This window comes from Thermobia domestica, chromosome 6, assembly GCF_964235325.1.
Source record: "Thermobia domestica chromosome 6, izTheDome1.hap1.1, whole genome shotgun sequence".
Lineage (NCBI taxonomy): Eukaryota > Metazoa > Arthropoda > Insecta > Zygentoma > Lepismatidae > Thermobia > Thermobia domestica.
In genome coordinates, this window is record NC_137459.1 from 75,892,731 (window position 1) to 75,914,091 (window position 21,361).

Sequence of the window (21,361 nt, forward strand, 5' to 3'; positions counted from 1 at the left end):
TACAAAATTAGAAATAATAATAATATTAATAATAAACCTCACCCAAAGAGTAAACTACGCCTTGTGGATATTCTCATGCAAGTAATTTATGCAACATTATGGAAATAATGAAATATTTATTTACGAAATAAGAACAAAATCACCTGAGTTGTTCTTAAGAAAGTAGTCTGAAAAGAAACTCAGGGGAAGATACTACTCCTTATGTTTTTTTTTTTTTTTTTTTTTCGTGGAGAATAATTTACACAAGATTGTAGAGTTCTTAATGAAATATTTATTTATGAAATATGATCAAAGTCGTTTGAGCCGTTTTAGAGAAAATCGTCCGAGAAATATACTCCCTCAAGAATAAACTACCCTTCGTAGATTTTTTTAAGGACAAATGAGATATGCCATATTGTCAGGTTATTAATGAAATATCTACCTGAGTCGTTTTGGAGAAAATCGTCCGGATAAAACTCACCCGCAAGAGTAAACTACCCCCTTTCTATTTTCCTAGAGGAATGACTTACACCAAAGTGTGGGTTGTTACTGAAGAAATGATTCATAGAACTTAAACAAAATCGTTTGAGCCGTTTTTGAGAAAATAACGATTTTTAAAAAAAATCTCTCTTCAGTAAACTACCCTTATTTTTAGTGGGAAGAAAATTGGAGTAACCTCTCTGGAGAATCATATGAAAACCTTGATTTTAATATTTGATTAACATATGTTGAACGGTATGGCCTCTAGGCGAGTGTGCATCAAGACGAACAGACTGACAGGTATCGAAAAATCACTTTTTCTGTATCTATAGGTCATTGATCGTGTAAATCCGTTGATATCTCTTTCGCTTTTCTTTTTTCTTTTTTTTTTTTTTTTTTTTTTTTTAATACAATCACCATACTGTCTCTTGCAAGGAAAAAAGAATTCACACCGTAAACTGCCACAAGATACACTTTGAACAGTGGCTACTATCCAAGTACGTCACTCGTTAACTACAATCCTTCAATATGTGTGTCCTAGGCCACACGGTAAACAAATTCATTCAAGACATACCCGCCGTAATGGCCTGCAGTGCATGATCAATCAACGAAGCCACAAAGAAAGAAATCGCACAGTGAAAGACTTTTTTTTCTTAAGTTTTAAAGTCCTACGGTCATGCACCGAGGCTAAGGGAGGCTGTGGATTATGAGATGATGATGTCTCCATTGGTAGCACACCCGATCCAATACTGTGGAAGAACACGATAGAGAAGTAAACATATATATATATCATTTCTGTGAAAATGGAAGGGGATGAGATTTTTATTTTATAATCGTTTTGATTAGTTTTCAGTTGGGGATAACAACCAGTTTTTCATGCCCAGAAATGATTCGTCATCGTTGTTCCAGTGAAAAAGGTAGACCATTTACTTTGTTGCAGAACATCGCACAGAAACATTGATTTTGACTTTCGAAGAACTACGCTTCTGTGCTTTCTTTCTTTCTCTCTCTCTCTTCCTCTAGTTTCCCAGATTCCCAAATACTGACATTGACTCTGTTTACATTGCCACTGGCGTGAAACATGACTTCAACCAAGAATGTGAGCCATTCTACGAAGCTGTGTATATCTGCATGTCCTGGCAAAAGACACACCTTTTCACTTTGTTTCGTGGTGTATGAGCCTGCACCAGTTGAATTTTGTACGACGGGGTTAACCAGTTTAAATACGCGCACAGTGGTACGAAATGCTTAAAACGTGGCCAAAATTCAAAATCTCTTTCAAAGTGCACAAAAATGAGTGTGCTACGGTTTTTGACCTCACTGATCACGAACTCGATGTCAAAATTGAAAACTTCAAAATGGCGGATCGAATTTTGAAAAGGTGGAATAAAGTAACAAAAAATTATGCTGGAGGTTTCCACCTCACTAATTACAAATTTGATATCAAAGTGTAAAATTTGCAAATGGTGGATCCAATATGGCGGATCAGAATTGGAAAAAAAATATTAAATTATATAAAAATATAGTGTGCGTTTATGAAAATGTATAATTACACATTAAAATTCGAAATTATGCAAGAAAGAATTATTCAGTGGTAATGAAGAATTAGTGGGCAAAAAAGGATATAGACCTAGGTAAAGCAAGATACTTTTGGAGAATTAAAGCAAAGAAATTACGAATGCAATTGGTTTTTTTTTTTTTTTTTTTTTTTTTTTTTTTTTTTTTTTTTTTTTTAGCATATAAAAAATTTAATAATCGACTTCAATGGAATCATCGTCAGCTGTTCTATGTGAATCTTCAGATGAAGTTTCTTGTAAATATTCCTCAGAACATGATATAGTAGCAGGTGAACATAATAATTTCACTGCATCTTCAGATAATTTTGTTAAACTTCTTTCTGAGGCTCTTCTCACAAAGATGAAATGTATGGATCTAATGTTGCCATAAGTCTTAAAGAAACATCTTCCATACATATTTTAATACAACGTCACAAATTGTAAGATAACGACCACTTCTAGATGATAGGCGTGTTTAAAAAAGTTTCAATTATGATTTATGGATCGCCTTTCAAATGGCCTTTCATCAAAACAAATTATCTCTTTTCTCGATAATTGGATGATTTTATTTTTTAAACCTGAAATTAATATAATTAATATTATCAAATATTCTCTTCTATTATTACTAAATTATTCAATTTTATTTAATTCAATTTATTGTATATATTTAACATGAATTATAAAATAATGGAAACTACAATATGTATGCATCGACTATCTTTTTCTGTGTTATATTGAAGTAGTTTTTCTTTTTCTTTATTTGTTGCTCTTCACTATCTTATTCGTATGTGCCTTGTAAACATCATTTTCATTTATTTTATAGTAATCTTAGCTTTATTTTTTTTTAGTTTTTTGTTAACCATTAACAAAATGCTGAAATATGAATTAACTGCAACGTTTTATGCATTCGTAACGTACAAAAAAAGGCGCAGCTGTTTGTATCACATTCTTGCAGTAAATTGATCATAGATTATTAATCAATACAAAATTTAGCGGAATGGGGCGTCATATATAACTTTTGAGTTCAGTTTTTCATAAACTTTGTAATAATTTCAACATTTTTTTATATAAACATTAATGAAAATATATATATAGTAAATAACGTATTGTCAATAATACATGATTTTAAAATACTTTACATACTTCCCAAAACAACGTACATTTTCATATAAATAGATCGGGAAAGGATACAATGAAATATTTCATATGAAACTCGAGCTATATTTCTCGCGCGAATCAGCTGTTATGAGACGCACAAAAGTAGGTTCGCTTTGACTTGCAATATTACTTTTGGTATGAACGGTGGACGGTTTCCATGGGTGAAGTTTAGGAGACTAACTGTTGCTGAAGCTAACTTCATACTTAAAAATAACCAAATAGAAACTTCACATATTCATTTTTGGCCACGTTTTAGGCATTTCGTACCACTGTGGCAACGTCGTACGTCATTTTCGCTGTCTCCAATTCTGTAGCCACTGACTTGGGATAACTTCGCTGAAACGCCGCATACCCTCGCTGAAACATGCGAGGTCGACTAGTTCTCTCCTGCTTTTACACAAGCATGTAGTTTCCACTATATATCTGTCGATACTACCTGGTTATGGTACTTTTGTGCGGTGCGTGTTTTAATTTATTTTTTAAATCGTGAACTTCATTCTTTGCACTGTAGTCACAGATCAGAACATGTCAAAACGTAAGATACAGTGTGTCTTCTTCTGCTGCTACACACTCTTGGAAACAGGCCCGCAGTAAGCCTCGGAAACAAACTTCTGATAGCACATGAGAAAGCTGGGTAGTTGTTGTTTTTGAGTGTGGATTGTGCTCATGTAAGCTGAGAATTTAATTTCTTGTTCCCGTATGTTTTAATTCAATATTTTTTGAATCTTTTACAGTATTTACTTGATTTATGAACATTACTTGTTCTATTAATAAAGGAGGATTTGTTTTTCAGGGTCCCTTCAGTTGTCTCAACGAAACCCGATTAGGAATTGCTTGGGGTGCATTGGGTGCAGCAGAGTTTTGTCTCCATACAGCTCGACAGTACACATTAGAAAGACAACAGTTTGGTCGGCCATTAGCAGCTACTCAGTTGATGCAAAAGAAAATGGCAGATATGCTAACAGAAATTGGATTAGGACTCCAAGCGTGTGTTCGTGCCAGTCGACTAATGGATGAGAACAGGTGAATCAATAGGATTAATTTCTCTATCTGTTAGAAGAAAAAAAATATATTGGCTTTTACAAGGCTTTCTCTAGTAGTAGTTTATAAAAGTAATAAGACTGAGGCTCGGGGCAAGTTTTATGAATGGGTAAATGATAGTTATTATGTTTAAATTTGTATGACTTCCATGAAGTGACATTGGCTACAAAACCAGACTAAACACCACTTTTAAAACGTGGAAGAAAAATCTAGTAAAAAATAACCATATTTTGTAGGGCAAAACATATCTGATTTCTAGCGTGACAACTTTGGAAATTTTATTTTTGTATATTTTGAAGGCACAACCACACAAGTGCTTTGTAATATTTAAATTATTGCTCTTAAGAAATGAAATTAAGTAGAAATTTATTATCTATTTTAGACTTACACCAGAACTAATATCAATTCTTAAACGAAACTCCTGTGGAAAATCCCTAGAAATTGCTCGAGCTGCCCGAGACATGTTGGGAGGAAATGGCATTTCGGACGAATACCACATTATTCGACACGTAATGAACTTGGAGGTTGTTAATACCTATGAGGGTGAGTACTTGAGTGTTCCCTAAGTATCTCATTGATGAGGAATATTATACGTGTTGTTGATATATTTTACTGTTTCACAAAGATGATCAGTTTATTTCTGTGGACTAGCTAAAGGAATAAAACGTCAATTTTACACACAATACTTTATTGTAGTAAAATCTTTCACCTAAAGTTTCCTTATAATACAGTGAAGCCTGCCTAAGTTGGCCAGTCTTGTATCCCGTTTTTACAGGTGGCCAACTTCGGAATTATAATAACACGTGGCTATATTTACGATGTTCTCAGATATATAGCCAAATTAAATACATGGCCACTTAATACTAGTTTTACTGTAGATGTACACTCCTGCGCAGAAAATTACGTGTGTATACTGAGTTCAGAATTTTTTACTTTCTTTTTTATGTTCCCTTCCGTCTTTGGCTAAAGGAGTGATTAGTAAGTGGAGACGATAGAAAGCATTCCCAGTATATGAAAATGTTCCCAAGAAATATTACAAAATAATAAAATATAAGGAATAAACAAAATTAAACTCGATTGAGTATATTCTGGCAGTCATACTTTAGAAGGATTTTTCAAGCAACGGAGGAAAAGAAACTTCGAAATTGACTTAACATTCAGTAAAAGGATCTGAATAAAGAAATGAAACTGAACCAGAATGTTTCGTTTCTTGGTTTAATGTTAGTGGCTAAATTGTTTGCCAAACATATTTAGTCTTTTGCAATCATATTTGTCGCAGAAATGTAGAAAAATATGGAATATCTTTTCTTTTTGTTTTTCCTAGACTAGAAGCAACGCGCTAGACAAACATCTAACCAGGTAAGGTATTTGCTTTTGTGTCCGTTTCCCACACACAGACAGAGAGAAAAGGGGAAAGAAAATATACGTTATATATCTTTTATGAGATTTTACGTATTGCAAATAAAGTCATATTTAATAATCGCAAAAGGTTATCTTAATGAAAAGACTACAGACCAAATCATTGTCTAGCTTTTGCAGTATAATAAAAGAAAGAAAAAAAGAAACAGGAACAGGGTTGGGATTCGAACCGAATTTATTTATTTCGTTACACAGGCAGGGGCTCTACCCACTCAACCCCCAGACTTTGATGCGAAAATCGGTTTTCTATTTCTGTACTTTGAAATATTCTCGCTTTAATGCGTCGCTTCGAGTCTAGGGAAAAGGGGTTCGCTATTTTTTTTTTCCTCTATATTTGTGTACGAAATATTGATTACAGAAGACCAGATATGTTTGACAAATAATATAGCCAATAATTTTTATCGACGAAATACAATATTCTGGTTCAGTTTCATTTCTACATTCAGATCGTTTTATTGAATGTTAAGTCAGTTTCTCAGTTTCTTTCCCACTGTTGCTTGAAAACTCCCTCTAAAGTATGATTGCCGAGATGCACTCAATCGAGCATAATTTTGTTTTTTTGTTTATATTTTTATCATTTTGTAATATTTCTTGAGAACATTCTCATACTGTGAATGCTTTCCATCATATCCACTTAGTAATGGCTCAACTTTAACCAAAGACGGACAGAAAAGTGTAGTAAATGTGAAAAATCATGAACTACAGTATACGCCCAAAATTTTCTGCGCATGATATACGACTTCATGAAATATCCAATATACATAGAAAAGCGTTCAAAATAGACCACTAAATATTAAATATAATGTTCACTTGGCTTTGTTACGTAATCGATCGTTCATAAATCGGTGCCATTAAAATTCTCGTTTCTAACTTCTTTATACGTACTTTAGTCATTTCTCTTTCTTCTACATTTTGGGCGTATACTAAGAAGTATTATACTGTATAATAGAATAATGCAAATGCTACTACTATAAACAAAGGCGTATGGCGAGTAAAGCCAGAACGAAAAAGAAGAAGACTTTTCTGTTTATGATAAGTGTACAAAGATCGTATAGGACATATTTATACATGTATATTGATGGTTTTTTAAGGTTCCACGGTTTTTAAGTATATTTTGAGTGTTTGAACTAATTGTTTTTTGGGTGTTTCGTGAGTTGGGTAGGAAAGTGTAATAAAGAATTTATAGATGTTTTGATAGTGTCATTAAGTCCAATGATTATTGTAAGCATTTGTTAGTTGGTTTTGTGGAACATATGTGCAAATAGACGTGGGTAAGTTTAAACCTGTGTTGGTTTTTACAAGATCTAACATTACAGATTATGTCCGTCCCTAGTGTTTTCTTATTTCAGATTTATTACTTTGGATTTGATCTGATAGTTACTTGAGGAATTTATTTCAGCTTTCCCATTCTTTCTCTTTGTGCATGGTGACAATTTTTGGAGGATGAAACGTGATGAAAATCTTGTTTCGGTTTTACATTTGGCAAACAGGGTGGGGAAAGTAACATGCTTGGCACCAAACACACACACACACACACACACACACACATATATATATATATATATATATATATAGATAGATAGATAGATAGATAGATATAGATATAGAGATATTATTTGTGATGTACAGAGCATATGAAAATGTATATACAGTTCAGTACATGGTATCTGTGTATTGTTTTTTAGTTGAATGTTCATTACAATATGAAGTATAGTGTTTTCTCAACAGATGTCTGTCTTCTTATGACTGTTACATGAGACTATTAAGTACAATAAAGAAACCAAATAGCCGGTGCTCATTTTACATTTGAGGAACGAAAGTCCATTTTAAACTGGTATACGACTTTGTGACGAGTCTCAGACTTGTCTCAAAGCATGTAATTGTCAATCGTGTAGGAGATTCTGTTTCAAACTCACACCTACACTCACGTTGAACTTCAGCGATACTTTCAAAATTGAAACAATCACTTTAAAGGTTTAATTTCGCAAACATCAAGTGTGCACTGGTTATTTTGTTTAATCATCATACGTTACACGTTACAATCATGAGAGGACCGACATCTGTAAAAGAACGCCATACTATATATTGTAATAACTCAATCCAAACTTCGAAAACATGAGCAGATAACATGTTTTAAAGTGTATATACAATTTTTTACACACATTGTGTCTGCAAAGCATTCTCTCTAAATAATAGGTTGATACAATGCTTGTTTTCAAAAATGGTGTGTTGTTTTCTCGTGTTTTCCTTTTCCTTGTGAAAATATACACGGGCTGATCCGTTTCCATCGGAACTAATTGAAGTTGTTGCTTATCTTAAGATATTGCACCCCGCCACCATCAACTATGCTTGAAGTGATTACCACGTGATGGACCCTTGCACAGTGTCACATTGTCCACTGTTGCATATTTTGTTGTAGCGGTACCGGAGGTATATTGTCCCACTCCTGCTTCCAGGCTTTCAAGAAGTCATTCATTTACTCTGTGAACCCTACGTGGTTAAAGGCGCCGTTTGATTAATTCAAAAAAAACAGTAATCCATGTGTAACGTAATCGACACATAAATGGATAAAATTGTATTTAATAATAAGAGGAAAAGAGTGTATAAGATTTGGTTATAGAATGAGGACGCTTACTCCTACTTGTAATGCGACCGCCTCGAGTGGCAATTCTTGGAACTAAAAATCTTCTTGCTCGATGCGGAAGGAACGTCAGCCATTGCTGACTGATATTTCTTCGTTGAAGCTGGTGGTTTTTCTCTCTCCGTTAAAAATGTAAAGTAAGACGCTTATTTCGGTTCTAAAGTAACTTCAAAAATGTAAATTATTGAAAACAGGTTTGGTTAAATGTGTATATATTAATTTTTAGGCTAATGCGTTTGGCTATTTGAAATTAGGGAGAGAAAAAAAAATTTCAATGTAATTTTGCACTTCGTATATGTGCCATGATATATTTAAACTTACATATCTTAGTCCTCCATTCCATTTCTTATATTTGTTGATGTCTAAAATACTTATTACTATATGTCTTGTGTTTTTATATTTCATATTTGTGCTAGTAACACTATGAAAGTGATTTTCGGCAACCTTAAAATTCTTTTGTAATACGTGTTCGAACATGTGCTACTGGGTCGTTTATTCACGTAGCCTATAATGGCTGCTAATTGGACTGATGAAAAAGAAAAACTTTAGTAAAGCGAAATTTGAAATTGAACTACAGCCAAGGGAAAATACTTTATGAATATTCTTTATTTAACTTGTTGTTGTTTCATATATATATTGTTACTGGTTATAATAAAACGAGGACTAAAATTATACAGTAGTAATTTACAGCTATTTCCATGCTTTCCGTCATTCAACCACCACTATAGTTTGTATGGGCATTTTTTTTTCTTTCGAAGTATAAATTTCCAAACCGCTACACATGGGACTATCATCTGGACTTGTTAATTGGAATATCCTGAAAAGGAATAGTATCGACACCAATTGCAGCTGCCATGCATCGGTAGGCAAGCGATGTTTTGGTTGTGTGACTTGAAGCTTTGTCCTGGCGCAGTTTCACACGATTCATGGGTGTCATCACTATTACAATAGTGATATTTCGTTTGTGTAAACTGGACTAAAACATATTCTTGGTCATAAGCAGCATTGACTTTAACATTTTTGTTTCAAACTTACAGGTTTTAAGGTTCTTTCTGTAGCAAAAGCCAGTGATAACCATGAAACCTTTCGAGAAATATTGATTATGATTATTATTGCCGTCACCAGCTAGGTGGCATATTGTGCACTGTAACAGTTGAAAGGCTGATACACGTCTGTTCTTACAGTTTTGTTGCTCTCTGAAATCCAGTTCGACAGACATTGCTGTCTGCAAGTAGTTCGGATAGCAACGGATCAGCCTCTGTATATGTTTCTTTCTGTATAGTATTCAAAATTAATGTGTCGAGTTGGGAATGTTTCATTTGTATTCTAATTCTCTTTCTCGTGAAATCATATATTTAATTTCCCGTACGTAGATGGAATTTATATATATATATATATTAACACGATTGGGAAGACCTATATCTCCGGCTTCCTGGGGAGTTAATCTGTCAATAGTTAGGTAATGCAACTACATGTCGAATGGGAGAACAGGTTCGAATCTTCGCCACTTCAGCGTTCAAATTTTTGTTGTTTCATCACTGTACCCACTGGTATTTAGCACACTTGAAATAATTAATGTATAGTTATGTCCATAAGACTGTAATGAACAAAAATTAACGATGATATAAAAATTAAAGCATATCGAAAAGAGTTATACGTATAGTGTTGGTCCGCCACAAATTCACAGTCTGGAATCGAACTTGCGACCCTGAGCATTACAAGTTGAATGCTTTACAAGTGAGCCAACATTGGCCTTTTCCTTTTGTTGTTAATATCAGATTGAATAGTTTAACTTTAAAATTTTTATTGGGAAACTGTCTACACAATGTCGTGTAAATCTGCCTTGGAAGTATAATCTACAGGGAATTGAAACTAGTTCCTACGTATATCAATATATATAGGGCGTGTCAAATGTCCGGGGCAGTAGGCCAATTCCGTTATATGGAAAGAGAGGGAAGTTGTTAGAAATATATAGTTTTCCATCCAAAATGGTGGAATTTTTCCAATCGCACCAGCCGTTTGGTCTCCACACTGCTAAGACGCTCCATGCTGATGGAGAAAGCAACGTTTCCAATTCATCAGGCTGTTCGAACGGAACGGAACGTAAGAGGCAAGCAAAAATGACGCGGGAAACGTGCACATTGTTGTGTGGGAACTTACAACATCTTGAATCCATTTCTCAACAATGCTATATTGTTGATATAGTGAGGGTCCAAGGGAACAGCCTGCTGAATTAGCAACGTTACTTTTTCATTTTACATTGGTCGCTTTGCCAATCGTCTGATCGACTGGAAAACTTCCATCACTTTAGATTGAAAACCGCTTATTTTCCAACAACTTTTCTCTCCTTCCCGTTGTTCGTGTCTTTACCCATAACTGAGTTCACTTATGGCCCAGGACTTCACATACACCCTGTACATACTGTATTGTTAATAATTTAGAAATTTATAAAACGAAAACATCTTGATAATAGTGTGTTGTGAAAACTGAATTTACAGTGAAATATTCTCCCCCAATGGAAACTGGTATAGTTAATCAATAATACAGTATTTGCATTTATCAGTCGTCTTACTCTAAGGATATGAAATGTTTCATTTGCTAGAAAATTTATTTCAAGTTAGGAATAGAACCTGTAACTTATATATACAAATTCCTGTATGTTCAAACTAGGTTAAGCAATTTATTCCCTTTTATTTATATACTCAATAGGTACGCATGATATTCATGCTCTGATCATTGGACGAGCGATCACAGGCATTCAAGCTTTCAACTGATTGTGAAAGAATGCGAAGACATCATATAGCGAAATGAAACCAGTACCTCGTAGAAGTCTTTCCATGTATCGGGAGACTTATTTTGTATTGTTGATGGTATTTGCTGAATAAATTATGGAAATATATTTTTGTATGAATTTTGTTGTACCTGTTGTTCGATTTAATGTTTTACTGTTACTCATAATTAAAATTTTATGGACCAAAATTTGTTAAGAATAAGGAAAACGAAATAAAATTTTGTGAATAAACAAATTGTATTTCTTTGAGTAGCATGTTAGACCTAAGGTCATCCACACAATAAAATCTTCAATATCACGAGTATAATATACCAAATCAGAGGGAATTTAGAATGGGATTTGAGTTTAGAACCTCGAGGTAAAATATGCTGAGTTTTGTTCCGGTCAAACTATTCTCAATTGGGGACAACGTTGCTACGGAGAGGTAGATAAATTTCCGGCCGAATGAAGAGTGAATTGTTTATCAATATCCAGTATGATATACATACTTCTCTAACATATTCCACAAATATCTCAATTATCTATTAATAATACATGGTCTGTTAGACAAGAGAAATTCTCCCTGTGAAACAGTGTCGTGGTCAACAAAATATGATCTGTGTTGACTTCGTTATATATCTGAGAAACTAAGGGATACACAAATTTTCCTTTACACCTTAATTTCTATATACGAATAAAATGAAAATTCAGTATGCGAGAAGTGATCCAGTCGAGAATTGAACCCGGATGTCTGGCTTACCTTGTCGGTGAACTCTTTAAATTCATACCAATAGAGGAAATTGACTTGATTCATTTTTAATAAAATATCAAATTCAAACAACAGAGTTCATTAATGTAATCACTGGGTTTTTGAAGTACAACATGAATTGTGATGCAGTTCATATAGTGTGAATGTTTGAATACCTGACCTGAGGAGAGAAGAGTACCACATTTCAAGAAAGTAAATCCCCACGTTAAGCGGGTTCGCATATCCAGACTTCTATGAAAACATTGACGATCATTCTAACCTCAATTATTTCACGAATTCAAGCTGTTATATGTAAGTTGTTAGGACGTAAAATAAATGTGATTTATTCGAAAAATGCCTTTATATATTGCAAGAGCTGTAACTTCCAAATATTTACCGCAAGCTTATAGTCGTATCGGACCAAACAAAAGCAAGTGTGGAGCAAAAAACTACTGTACACGGAAGTCTAAAAAAGATCTGCGATTGCATACAAAATGGTCGAGTGGTTTGGACCAATACTCTATCAATGAGATGCTTGTGTGTTCAAACCTTGCAGGAAGTCAAATTTACTTTAAAGTGTATTCCTATTTTCATCCAGAAACTGAGAACACTTCTTTGAATAACTGTAATCGAATTTGAAAAAAAAAAAAAAAAAAAAAAAAAAAAGGAATTCGAAAGAAAGGGACATTATACGAATTGCAGATCTAAAATCCATGCCTGCAAATACAATATTAAGTATAATCACTATTCCACTATTATCCTAGTTATAAGCAGTGGTGATTTCAAAAGATTTTTCTCGGCGAATTGTCAATATACGAGGGAAGGAGTACCGCAAAAACACTGTTAGTTCATATTGAGCACAATCGAAGACATGGCCCCGAAGGGGAATTTTTTTTTTTTTTTTTTTTAACCTCGAGGCGATCTCAAATTTCCCCTCAGGCCACCTCCTAAAATCATCACTGTTTAAAAGGTTTTCTCAAATAGATTAATACCGACACTAACTTTTGGACTACCGATGATGATTCCAGAAGCACATGCAAATTATGAAGTATAAAGTTATTTGAGCATTATCAGCTACTTGACACGGCTTTCAAAGAAAATCTAAATTGTCGTAATGCAAACTACAAAATTTGTGGTTTAATTCTGTATTAATACTAGTATTGTTAAATTTGGTGGGAGGAAAGTTCTCAAATATACCGAGTGCGTCCAAAAAAGGATACATACTTTGAACAGTCATAGAAAATTTATTTTTCAATATCCAAAGTTAAATTTCTGGGAAAAGTAAGGCTACAGTCGAATTCGAAAAATAAATGTACTTTTTGATCAAACTGAATGTTCCAAATGATGATTAAGTAAATGTTCAGAATGGTAATTTTCAGCATCGATACATATCTTGAGTACGAGTCATGACAGCTTTCATACTGCGCACCGAAATGATCAATGTCATTTCTGCGCAGAACGTTTGAATTTCATCCTAAAGTGTGTCCAGGTTACGGTACTTCTCATCTTTTATTGTGTCCTATAAGAAAAAGTCGACCGACGTAGCGAATGCAGGAACCTTCATTTGTCCCCTGGCCCAGTACGTCTTGATCTTAGGTATTATCACACATCCCTATGATAGTGCAGCAGGGCATCATCTTGTTGGTAATAAAATCTTGTCATTGCCGTGCATTGCACCAATGGTAGGGTAAATGGAATCTGCAAGTGTTGTTAGGTGCTTTTCTCCAATTACACTATCATCAAAACGGAAAGGTCCAATGAGTCCTCTGGGAGACAAACCATACCAAATTCGCAGCTTTTTCAACAGTAATGTCAGGATTATCTTCAGTTCAGTACACACGATCGAGGTATTGACAGTTCTATTAAGTTTGGATTTTATTTCATCCGACCAAACAATGATACCCATAAATCCCAGTTCACGTATAACCATCTCCTGAACCCAGTATCTTGCGATCTGGGTCGTCGTCGCTTAGCTGTTGCACCAGCCTTGGAATGTGTGCACGCAACACACTAGTAGTACTTAAATCCCTGTTACGTGACTCTTTCCTTGAAGATTTTTGTGGTGAATGTTGAAGCAGTTCCAGCACCGCAACTGAAGATTCAGCACTTGTAGCCGTGCAAGATATCTCTGATCGACCTTTCTGCGCACCACACAGTTCCGTGAGCCTCAGAATTTGTCTCATACTCGTGTAATTGTTACCATTGAAAGTGATCAGTCTAATACTCTCGTCTCCACTATCTCTGAACCACAGCAACATTATCAAACTTCCAGTTCTACTTATCAGGGTGGAAAAAAATCATGATTTTTTTTATTTAAATCAAATCTTTCTCCTCGTAAATTACAAGTCGCGAACTGAAGAAAAAGCATAAGGAATTAGTATTAAATGCTAATTATGCCATTTAAGTATTAGGGTTGAATTTTGAATTAATCCCCAATTGTTAATTTCAAACAATGTTTCTTAACCCTTGTAAATTTTGGCTTTTTTAAAAAGGAAAATTATGGACTTTCAGTCAAGTAACTACATCATCATCCCTATTTATCATAGGATCATGGTTCCTACCTCATTCTCTTCAGAATAGAACAGCCTTTGAAAAGGTAAAATTCACATTTCCCTGTCGTGTCCCTGAAGCGGGAAATTTTGAGAGAAAATGGGATTTTTGATTTTTTTTTTTTACATTTTGATCCCCTCTGCACTCCCTTGTGCTAACGCACATATCTCAAAATCAACTGCGAAATAATAAGGGGTGTACTAAATGTGTGTATAAAATTTCAAGCTATCTTGAATAGTAAGGGCGGGGAAAATATTTAACAATGAGCTAAGAACATCCCCACAATGCCCCAGATAATTCGCATGCAATAAAAAAAAATCCTCAGACATCTCTATTTATCCTAGGGTCGTGATTTGTACATTATTCTCTTCAGAATGAAAGATTTGCAATCATACCATTCAAATGTCTCCATCGTGTATTTGGGGTGGAAAAATCACGAAAAAAGGGATTTTCTGTTAAAAATATCCTTTTTTTACATTTTTCCCTCTGGACCTCCTTGTTTTTACGCAGAGATCTGAAAAATACTAAGGGGTGCACTGAACGAGTGTGCAAAATTTCAGTCTTTTGAATGCAAAATGTAAGCCTGCCAAAGAAAAAAAGAATAATAGGCATAATAAAAAATATCTTTTTAAATTTGTGATGTCATCACACACTATGTCTCGACGCAGAAAGGCGTGAAAACATATGTAACATGCTCTACAATGCCTTCAGTCTTGAAAAAAAAAAAAAAAAACCGAAGTAAAAAGGTTTATTGGTACTTTTTTAATCGAATAATGAAGATTCGATTTTTAATAGAATAAAAATAGGTAATATAATTTAACAGGTTAAGCATTAAAGAAAAAGTATAGCAACGTTTATGAAAATGACACTTTTTCAGAAAAGTTACTGATATTTGGTAGGGGCATATTTTTAAAAAATTGAAACTAACTTGAGGTACGAAATACATAAATTTCACCTAAAATTATAAATCTTAAAAAAAAAAAAAAAAAAATCGGAGAAGGGATAGGACTCCTCTAAATACGCCCTATTATCTGGGAACAAACAAGCGCACGCGAAAGAATTTCCGTCTTAAAAGTCGATGGTGATTTCCCTGTTGGAATAGTTAACGATTTAAAAACCCAAACCCATTGTTACGAAGAGAAGAAAGCAGTATTGCTCCGTTACCCGTTCAGAACGGGATTTTCCCTAATCATCCTGTGCATGACACTTGTTTTCATACTATGCTGTACATTCTGTACATTTGAGTCTCATTGTATTATGATTAACTTCGGTAACCGAAATCACAGAACAGAAACGGGATTTTACTTATTTTCACTTTAAATTATTTTATTTCGGAATTTGATTTAAATCAACGATTTTTATTTTAAAAATCAAGTGATTTAAATCAGACTGATTTAAATCAATCCACCCTTCTACTTATTGATCCCTATTCTCTTGAACCTAACGGGTTGCACAGCTAGATTGACGATTCTGCTGCCATCTGTTGAGAAAACATAACAGTATTTTTTCCCCAGAAGTTTAACCTTGTGAGTTAGAAAATATATATCTTCTATGACATTCAACGTGTGTATGTATTTTTTGACGCACTCCGATATAAAGAAAAATCAGGAACTACGACAGAAATAAAAAGGAAACAAAAATAAGTAAAAGTAAATAGAAACTTGGATGTCAACGTTTAAGGTATGTAAAGGCATTTCATGTGATATTTAAGTGTTATATATATATATATATATATATATATATATATAGTGGTCGAAGTGAGACGTTACGCGGTGGTATGCCATACTGCCTCTGGTTTTACTGTGATGAAGGCATACCACCTCTGGTTTTTCAGTGATCAAGACATACCGTCACTGGAGAGTAGATACTAAATATCTTTAATAAATCCATTTTTTATGCACAGTAATTGATGAATAGCTCTGCACTTAAAAAGATTTTATTTCTTATATAGAAATAATTTCTAAGTTGACAACACGACATTTTTGCTATCTTTCCTATCTTTTGTTTTTAAAATAAGGCTTCATCAAAGACGTTCATCTACGAGTAGTTTATATTTTGATGTGCCATATTGAATTCTTTCTTTTCCTGTGTGTGTCTTCTTGCCTTTATACATGTAAATATCGTGTTTAGAGCATGGATGGATTTAGGTGTTGTTTACTGTGGAGGTGGATCTTTAGGGGATAGGAATACCCGTCAGTCGAGTAGGGGGTCCGGGGCTTTTCCTGCAGGAAATTGTTAATATAAAAACTCGGTTTTTGAGCATTTATGTTTATAATGCCCTGTAATACAAGATAAGTGGATATATTTTTAAAAAATTTCCAGGAAGTTGTTGGCGAGGGATCAAGGTCTCTTCACGCCCCCCCCCCCCTTCCCTTCGTAAGTACAGAGAAGATTTTAGTCATTATGTAAATAGAAATTCAATCTTTTAGCCAACATACCCTCATTATATTTCAACATTTAGATAGCCGGTATGTTGAGTCAAAATCGTAATAAAGCATACCGCCTCTGCTTTTTTTCCACTTCGAACACTATTTTATATATATAATCTGCAAACAGAAAATATTGTCTTTTCTGAAAAAATAACTCCCGACATGTACAAATCCACGGCAGATCGAAAATAAAACAGCAATTTTCGTTCTTCGAATTTGTTCACAAGTTTTCTTTTATTATTATTATTTTTTTTATTCACAGGCAATACAGTCGTAGTGATTAAACACTTACAGTTACAATCAATTTCAGTAAGCTCTTTCTTTATTACAATAACTTCTCAGTAAATCGAACAATTACATACCAAACTTCAAGATCTTGACTTTCAGTCACTTTTTCATCTGACTATACATATACATAAGAAGAAAATTGTTTACATATTTTAAGGACACTTTCATGGACGGACTATGTATGCAGAGAAAGGACGGCACAATCTTGAGCTACCATTAACAGGAAAAATTTCAAAAAACTCTACTAATTAGTACATAGATATACTTTTGTATTATTTAAGACTACACAAGCTTATGACTATAGTGCACAATAAAAGTTAAGTAAAAAAAATTGTTCCGCAAAATAATTATCACACATCCAGGTACATCATCTATTAATTTCTTTTTTGTTTCAGTACCATACCAACTATGAATAGGCTTTTACAATTACCTGAAAATGACTAGAAAATAGGATTTTTTTTTGTTAAAGTCGATAATACAAGTCTCCCCCCCCCCCCTCCCTATGGTTTCACCTTCATACGTGATCTTCAGCTAGTGCTAATGGCAATAAAGGTCAAGTCAAGCTTTTTTTTTTTTTTTTTTTTTTTTTTTTTTTTTTTTTTTTTAAGATCGACAAATGTATTTTAGGTTCGGATGTCCGGGCACTGGAACAGCACAGTTTGCCCTCTTCTTTTCCACTCAGCATTGCCAATCTTAGTATAATAGTGCTAATTCTACCATTGTCTGGAGTGTCCTAGCTGTTAAAATTTTAGAACTGTCCCTCTTGATGACCGAAAGAATTTTACTTGTTGATTGTAGACAATGTAACCATATTATAAGATTGCCTAACGATTAAAGCAAGAAAATAGAATTGTGCTTTAAAATAAATAATTACGATATGTAGATTATTTCGCATTAGATTTTAATACTTAAAAACACTATAACAGAGTAAAAACTTGCATAAAATCATCATCTTGATTTTATTTCAGTAGTTCTCGAGATTTTTCAATAAAATATCAAAATTTGCCAACTGTATGACTTCATTGTCATTTTAACGAGTAGCTAGGGAACGTGCATATGGTGTGCAAGTAGAATTTCCATATTTATTTTTCTCCTGTATTTACCTTCGTCAGATACTGTACACACGTCTTAATATTTTACCTGAAGACTATTTCCTTCATCTTGTTTATGCAAAGATTAGGCAACACACCCTACATGTTGAACCCTATTTTCAGTCTAGCATAAATCTCCACTCACCCACCAATGAAACCCTGGGTGGCTATTAGCACACTTTGCATTCGGTTGGCTCGCAACAGTAACCTCACTCTGGTAGACAATTCACGCCCACAATCTTGTTTACTTTCCAGCAAGAGCAGGTTCTCCAGCGATATACAAACTGCATCCAACAATAAGTAAAATATATTTTCGATTATTGATTACGGACCAGGTTCCTATGAATAGTCCAAAATAAGGGTAGGTTATAGTAAAGTGATCATTGTGTATTTTAAGTTGTAATAATGGATTAAATGAAGGCGAATTTGAATGTAATAATAAATTATGTTACCCCATTTTACAGATACAGCTGCCAACTCATACTCTAAACAGAAACAGTAAGAGTGCGCACTTAACTAACAACAATGTAGTATATCTCTTTCTGAATGAAGTAAAATTGTTACCATCTTTCGGTTATAAATTCTCTTTTAATAATGACTCAGTATTTTATTAGAAGTTTTTAGTATAATACTTAATAATCGAAGCCATTTAATCTTAGAAGATGGTCTGAGCAGCAAGGTAGTCAATTATCTAATGATGTAGTCAACATATTTGCTCCCATTGTTGCCATTTTCTAGACCGAAAGGACCGTAGTTGATTAATACGTAAGTAAAATAGATCAAAAGAAATAAAATCATTCCACAAGTATCAGGGAATTACTGGCATCTCTTCTAGCAACCTCCTAAAGATCATGTAGTATTGAGGGAAGAGTCTCTAAGACATAGATAAGTACATTTAAAACCAAACTGCCTGGCGTTACAGCCATCGAAGGGATAATAACACCACCGATGGCAGAGGTTCGAATTCTCACTTTTTCTGACTTTTTAAATTTTAAATGAATAGAATTCTGTAATGGGTGGGTCAAGAACTATAGATTTCCGGCATCGTTTGTCTCTGGTGGGTTCAAATGAAATGTGTAACATATGACACTTACAATAGTAATGTTTTGCGCTGTCGTAAAACATTACAGTGAAAAAGAGAATTTTAAGCTTTTGTTTACGTTTCCCAAAAGAAGAAATTTTAAAGAATAAATTAATCGAAAATCAAGAAGATAAGGAAACTTGAATGCATGAAAATAAATATGAAAAATACAGTGGTATATCCTTTCTTTACCTAGCAGATATACTGTTTGGAACCAAAATGCAACTTTTGGGACCTTACACTTTCGTTGTTACCGTATGTGACGAAATATACTTGGCCCATCCAACTGTTTCACACGCTGAGAAAATACAGGAAATTCTGACCCCTCACCCATAAACAGTTGCAGGCCACATGCAGCATAGTGCTTCGGTTAGTATTTATATATATATATATATATATATATATATATATATATATATATATATATATATATATAAGTAATAGTAAAAATTCTAATGTTCTTTAAATACTAAAAAATGGTATGGATAGTAAGAGAAGCAGATAAAATTTGTTTACTTTTTAATGTACACGTCTCTCTTCAGCATCAAGACTATAAGACAAACCTAACGCTAATGAAATATGAGCCATAGTGAATAAAATCTGGGTCTTCCGCACCAAGGGCGAGAGCGATGCCATGGATAGTACTCAGACCACTTGCAGAGGTTAAAACTCGCAGCAAGGAATAGGCATACCAGGACCAATATTACTAAAATAATATATTCTAATATGTGTTCAAGAGTTACTACACTGCATTTCATTGCAATCGACGTAATACTTTCATCATGACTACTTACAATGGCATACGTTAATTTTATAAACATTTTCTTTCCGTATATAGAATGAAGAGATCAAATACTGCCATGTTCAGGACTGCTCTCACTAAACTTACATAAATAGTAAATTATCAGTCCTTACGAAAAGCCACTATTATACTTCTTTAACAGCGGAAAACACAACTGTGAATTATTACTCCAATAAACCACTTGAAGGATTGATGAACTTCAACGTTGCACAATGTGTGGCCTCCTGTTAAGGTCTGGTACAATAATTCATAGATAAAGAATCACTGGGCTCAAATTACCAAAATAACATATTATGAGAAATTAACGAGTTCAAAGTTACTGCTTGATTAGAAAAGTAACTTACCTTATGCCTTCGTGCTAATATTTTAATTGAGTATTTCTTTCCTCTTTAGGAGCGTCGTCAGAACATTTTTTTACTGCGTCCCGCTAGATCCTTTACCTTTACATCTCCTATGTTTTTGTTTTCTTTTAAAGAATAATTTGTATAGAGTACTCCGTGGACTTAATTTTAGTTAATTACCCTTAATATTTATCTCTGTATTTACAATCAATTCGCTAATTTTATGAAAAACGAAGAAAAAAAATGTTCAAGTTAACAATTTATTCCAACAATACCTTACTGCGTTTAGCCTTAATTCTGAGGGTCTTCTCTTTATCCGACAGGGGGACACGGTGGCTCAGTGGGAGAGCGCTTGCCTCTGGCGCGTAGGGTCCCTGGTTCGACTCCCGGCCAAGTAAGTTTGTGGTGGACAACATTGTGTCCGTGGGTTTTCTCGGGGTACTCTCGTTTCCTCCAATATTCTCTTTCCACCAATTATTCCATAACCATTCACTCGCTTTAATCACAGTCTCCCTTAGCCTAACGAGAATAACCGTTGGACTTTAAACTTAAAAATTTCATTTCCATATAACAAGCATTGAGCGTGCGTTTCATCACGGGTCTAGCGCCTAGGAGCAAGGGCGTCCAAAGAAAATATTCTAGGGAGGAGCCCATCTCCATAGTCGCTATATTACGTCTGGTACTTCTAGTGTTTAATATACATGGTTTGCTTCATTACGTATATATTTTCGTGAGCCAAGGCGGGGCCCGGGCCCCACCCTGCCCTTCCCTTCGGCGCCCATGCCTAGAAGAGGTAAAAAGTGGCGATTGGAACAAGCAAGGGTTTCGTTATGTACAAATGATTTCAGCGCAGAAGGGAAAGTACAACAATACAGCGCAAAGCTTTAAGAGCATAATAATGTAAAGTAGCTGTAAGAGTTTAGTGTAACTTTTGCATAATATCTTAAAATACTTAGTTTATAATAATGATTTGAATATACAACGAAG

The 21,361-nt window shown here is 34.2% G+C and overlaps 1 protein-coding gene across 2 annotated transcripts in view; it reads left to right on the forward strand.

Moving 5' to 3' along the window:
* The window catches only part of LOC145688059 (glutaryl-CoA dehydrogenase, mitochondrial-like), a 35,365-nt gene extending 24,071 nt beyond the window's left edge, over nucleotides 1-11,294 (forward strand). For both annotated transcript variants that reach the window (XM_081761763.1, XM_081761764.1), the window contains exons 7-9: nucleotides 3,967-4,196; nucleotides 4,597-4,757; nucleotides 10,984-11,294. In XM_081761763.1, the coding sequence (XP_081617889.1) occupies nucleotides 3,967-4,196; nucleotides 4,597-4,757; nucleotides 10,984-11,048 (456 nt within the window). In that variant the 3' untranslated portion in view covers nucleotides 11,049-11,294. The remainder of the gene's footprint in view (nucleotides 1-3,966; nucleotides 4,197-4,596; nucleotides 4,758-10,983) is intronic.
* Nucleotides 11,295-21,361: the final 10,067 nt, after the last annotated feature.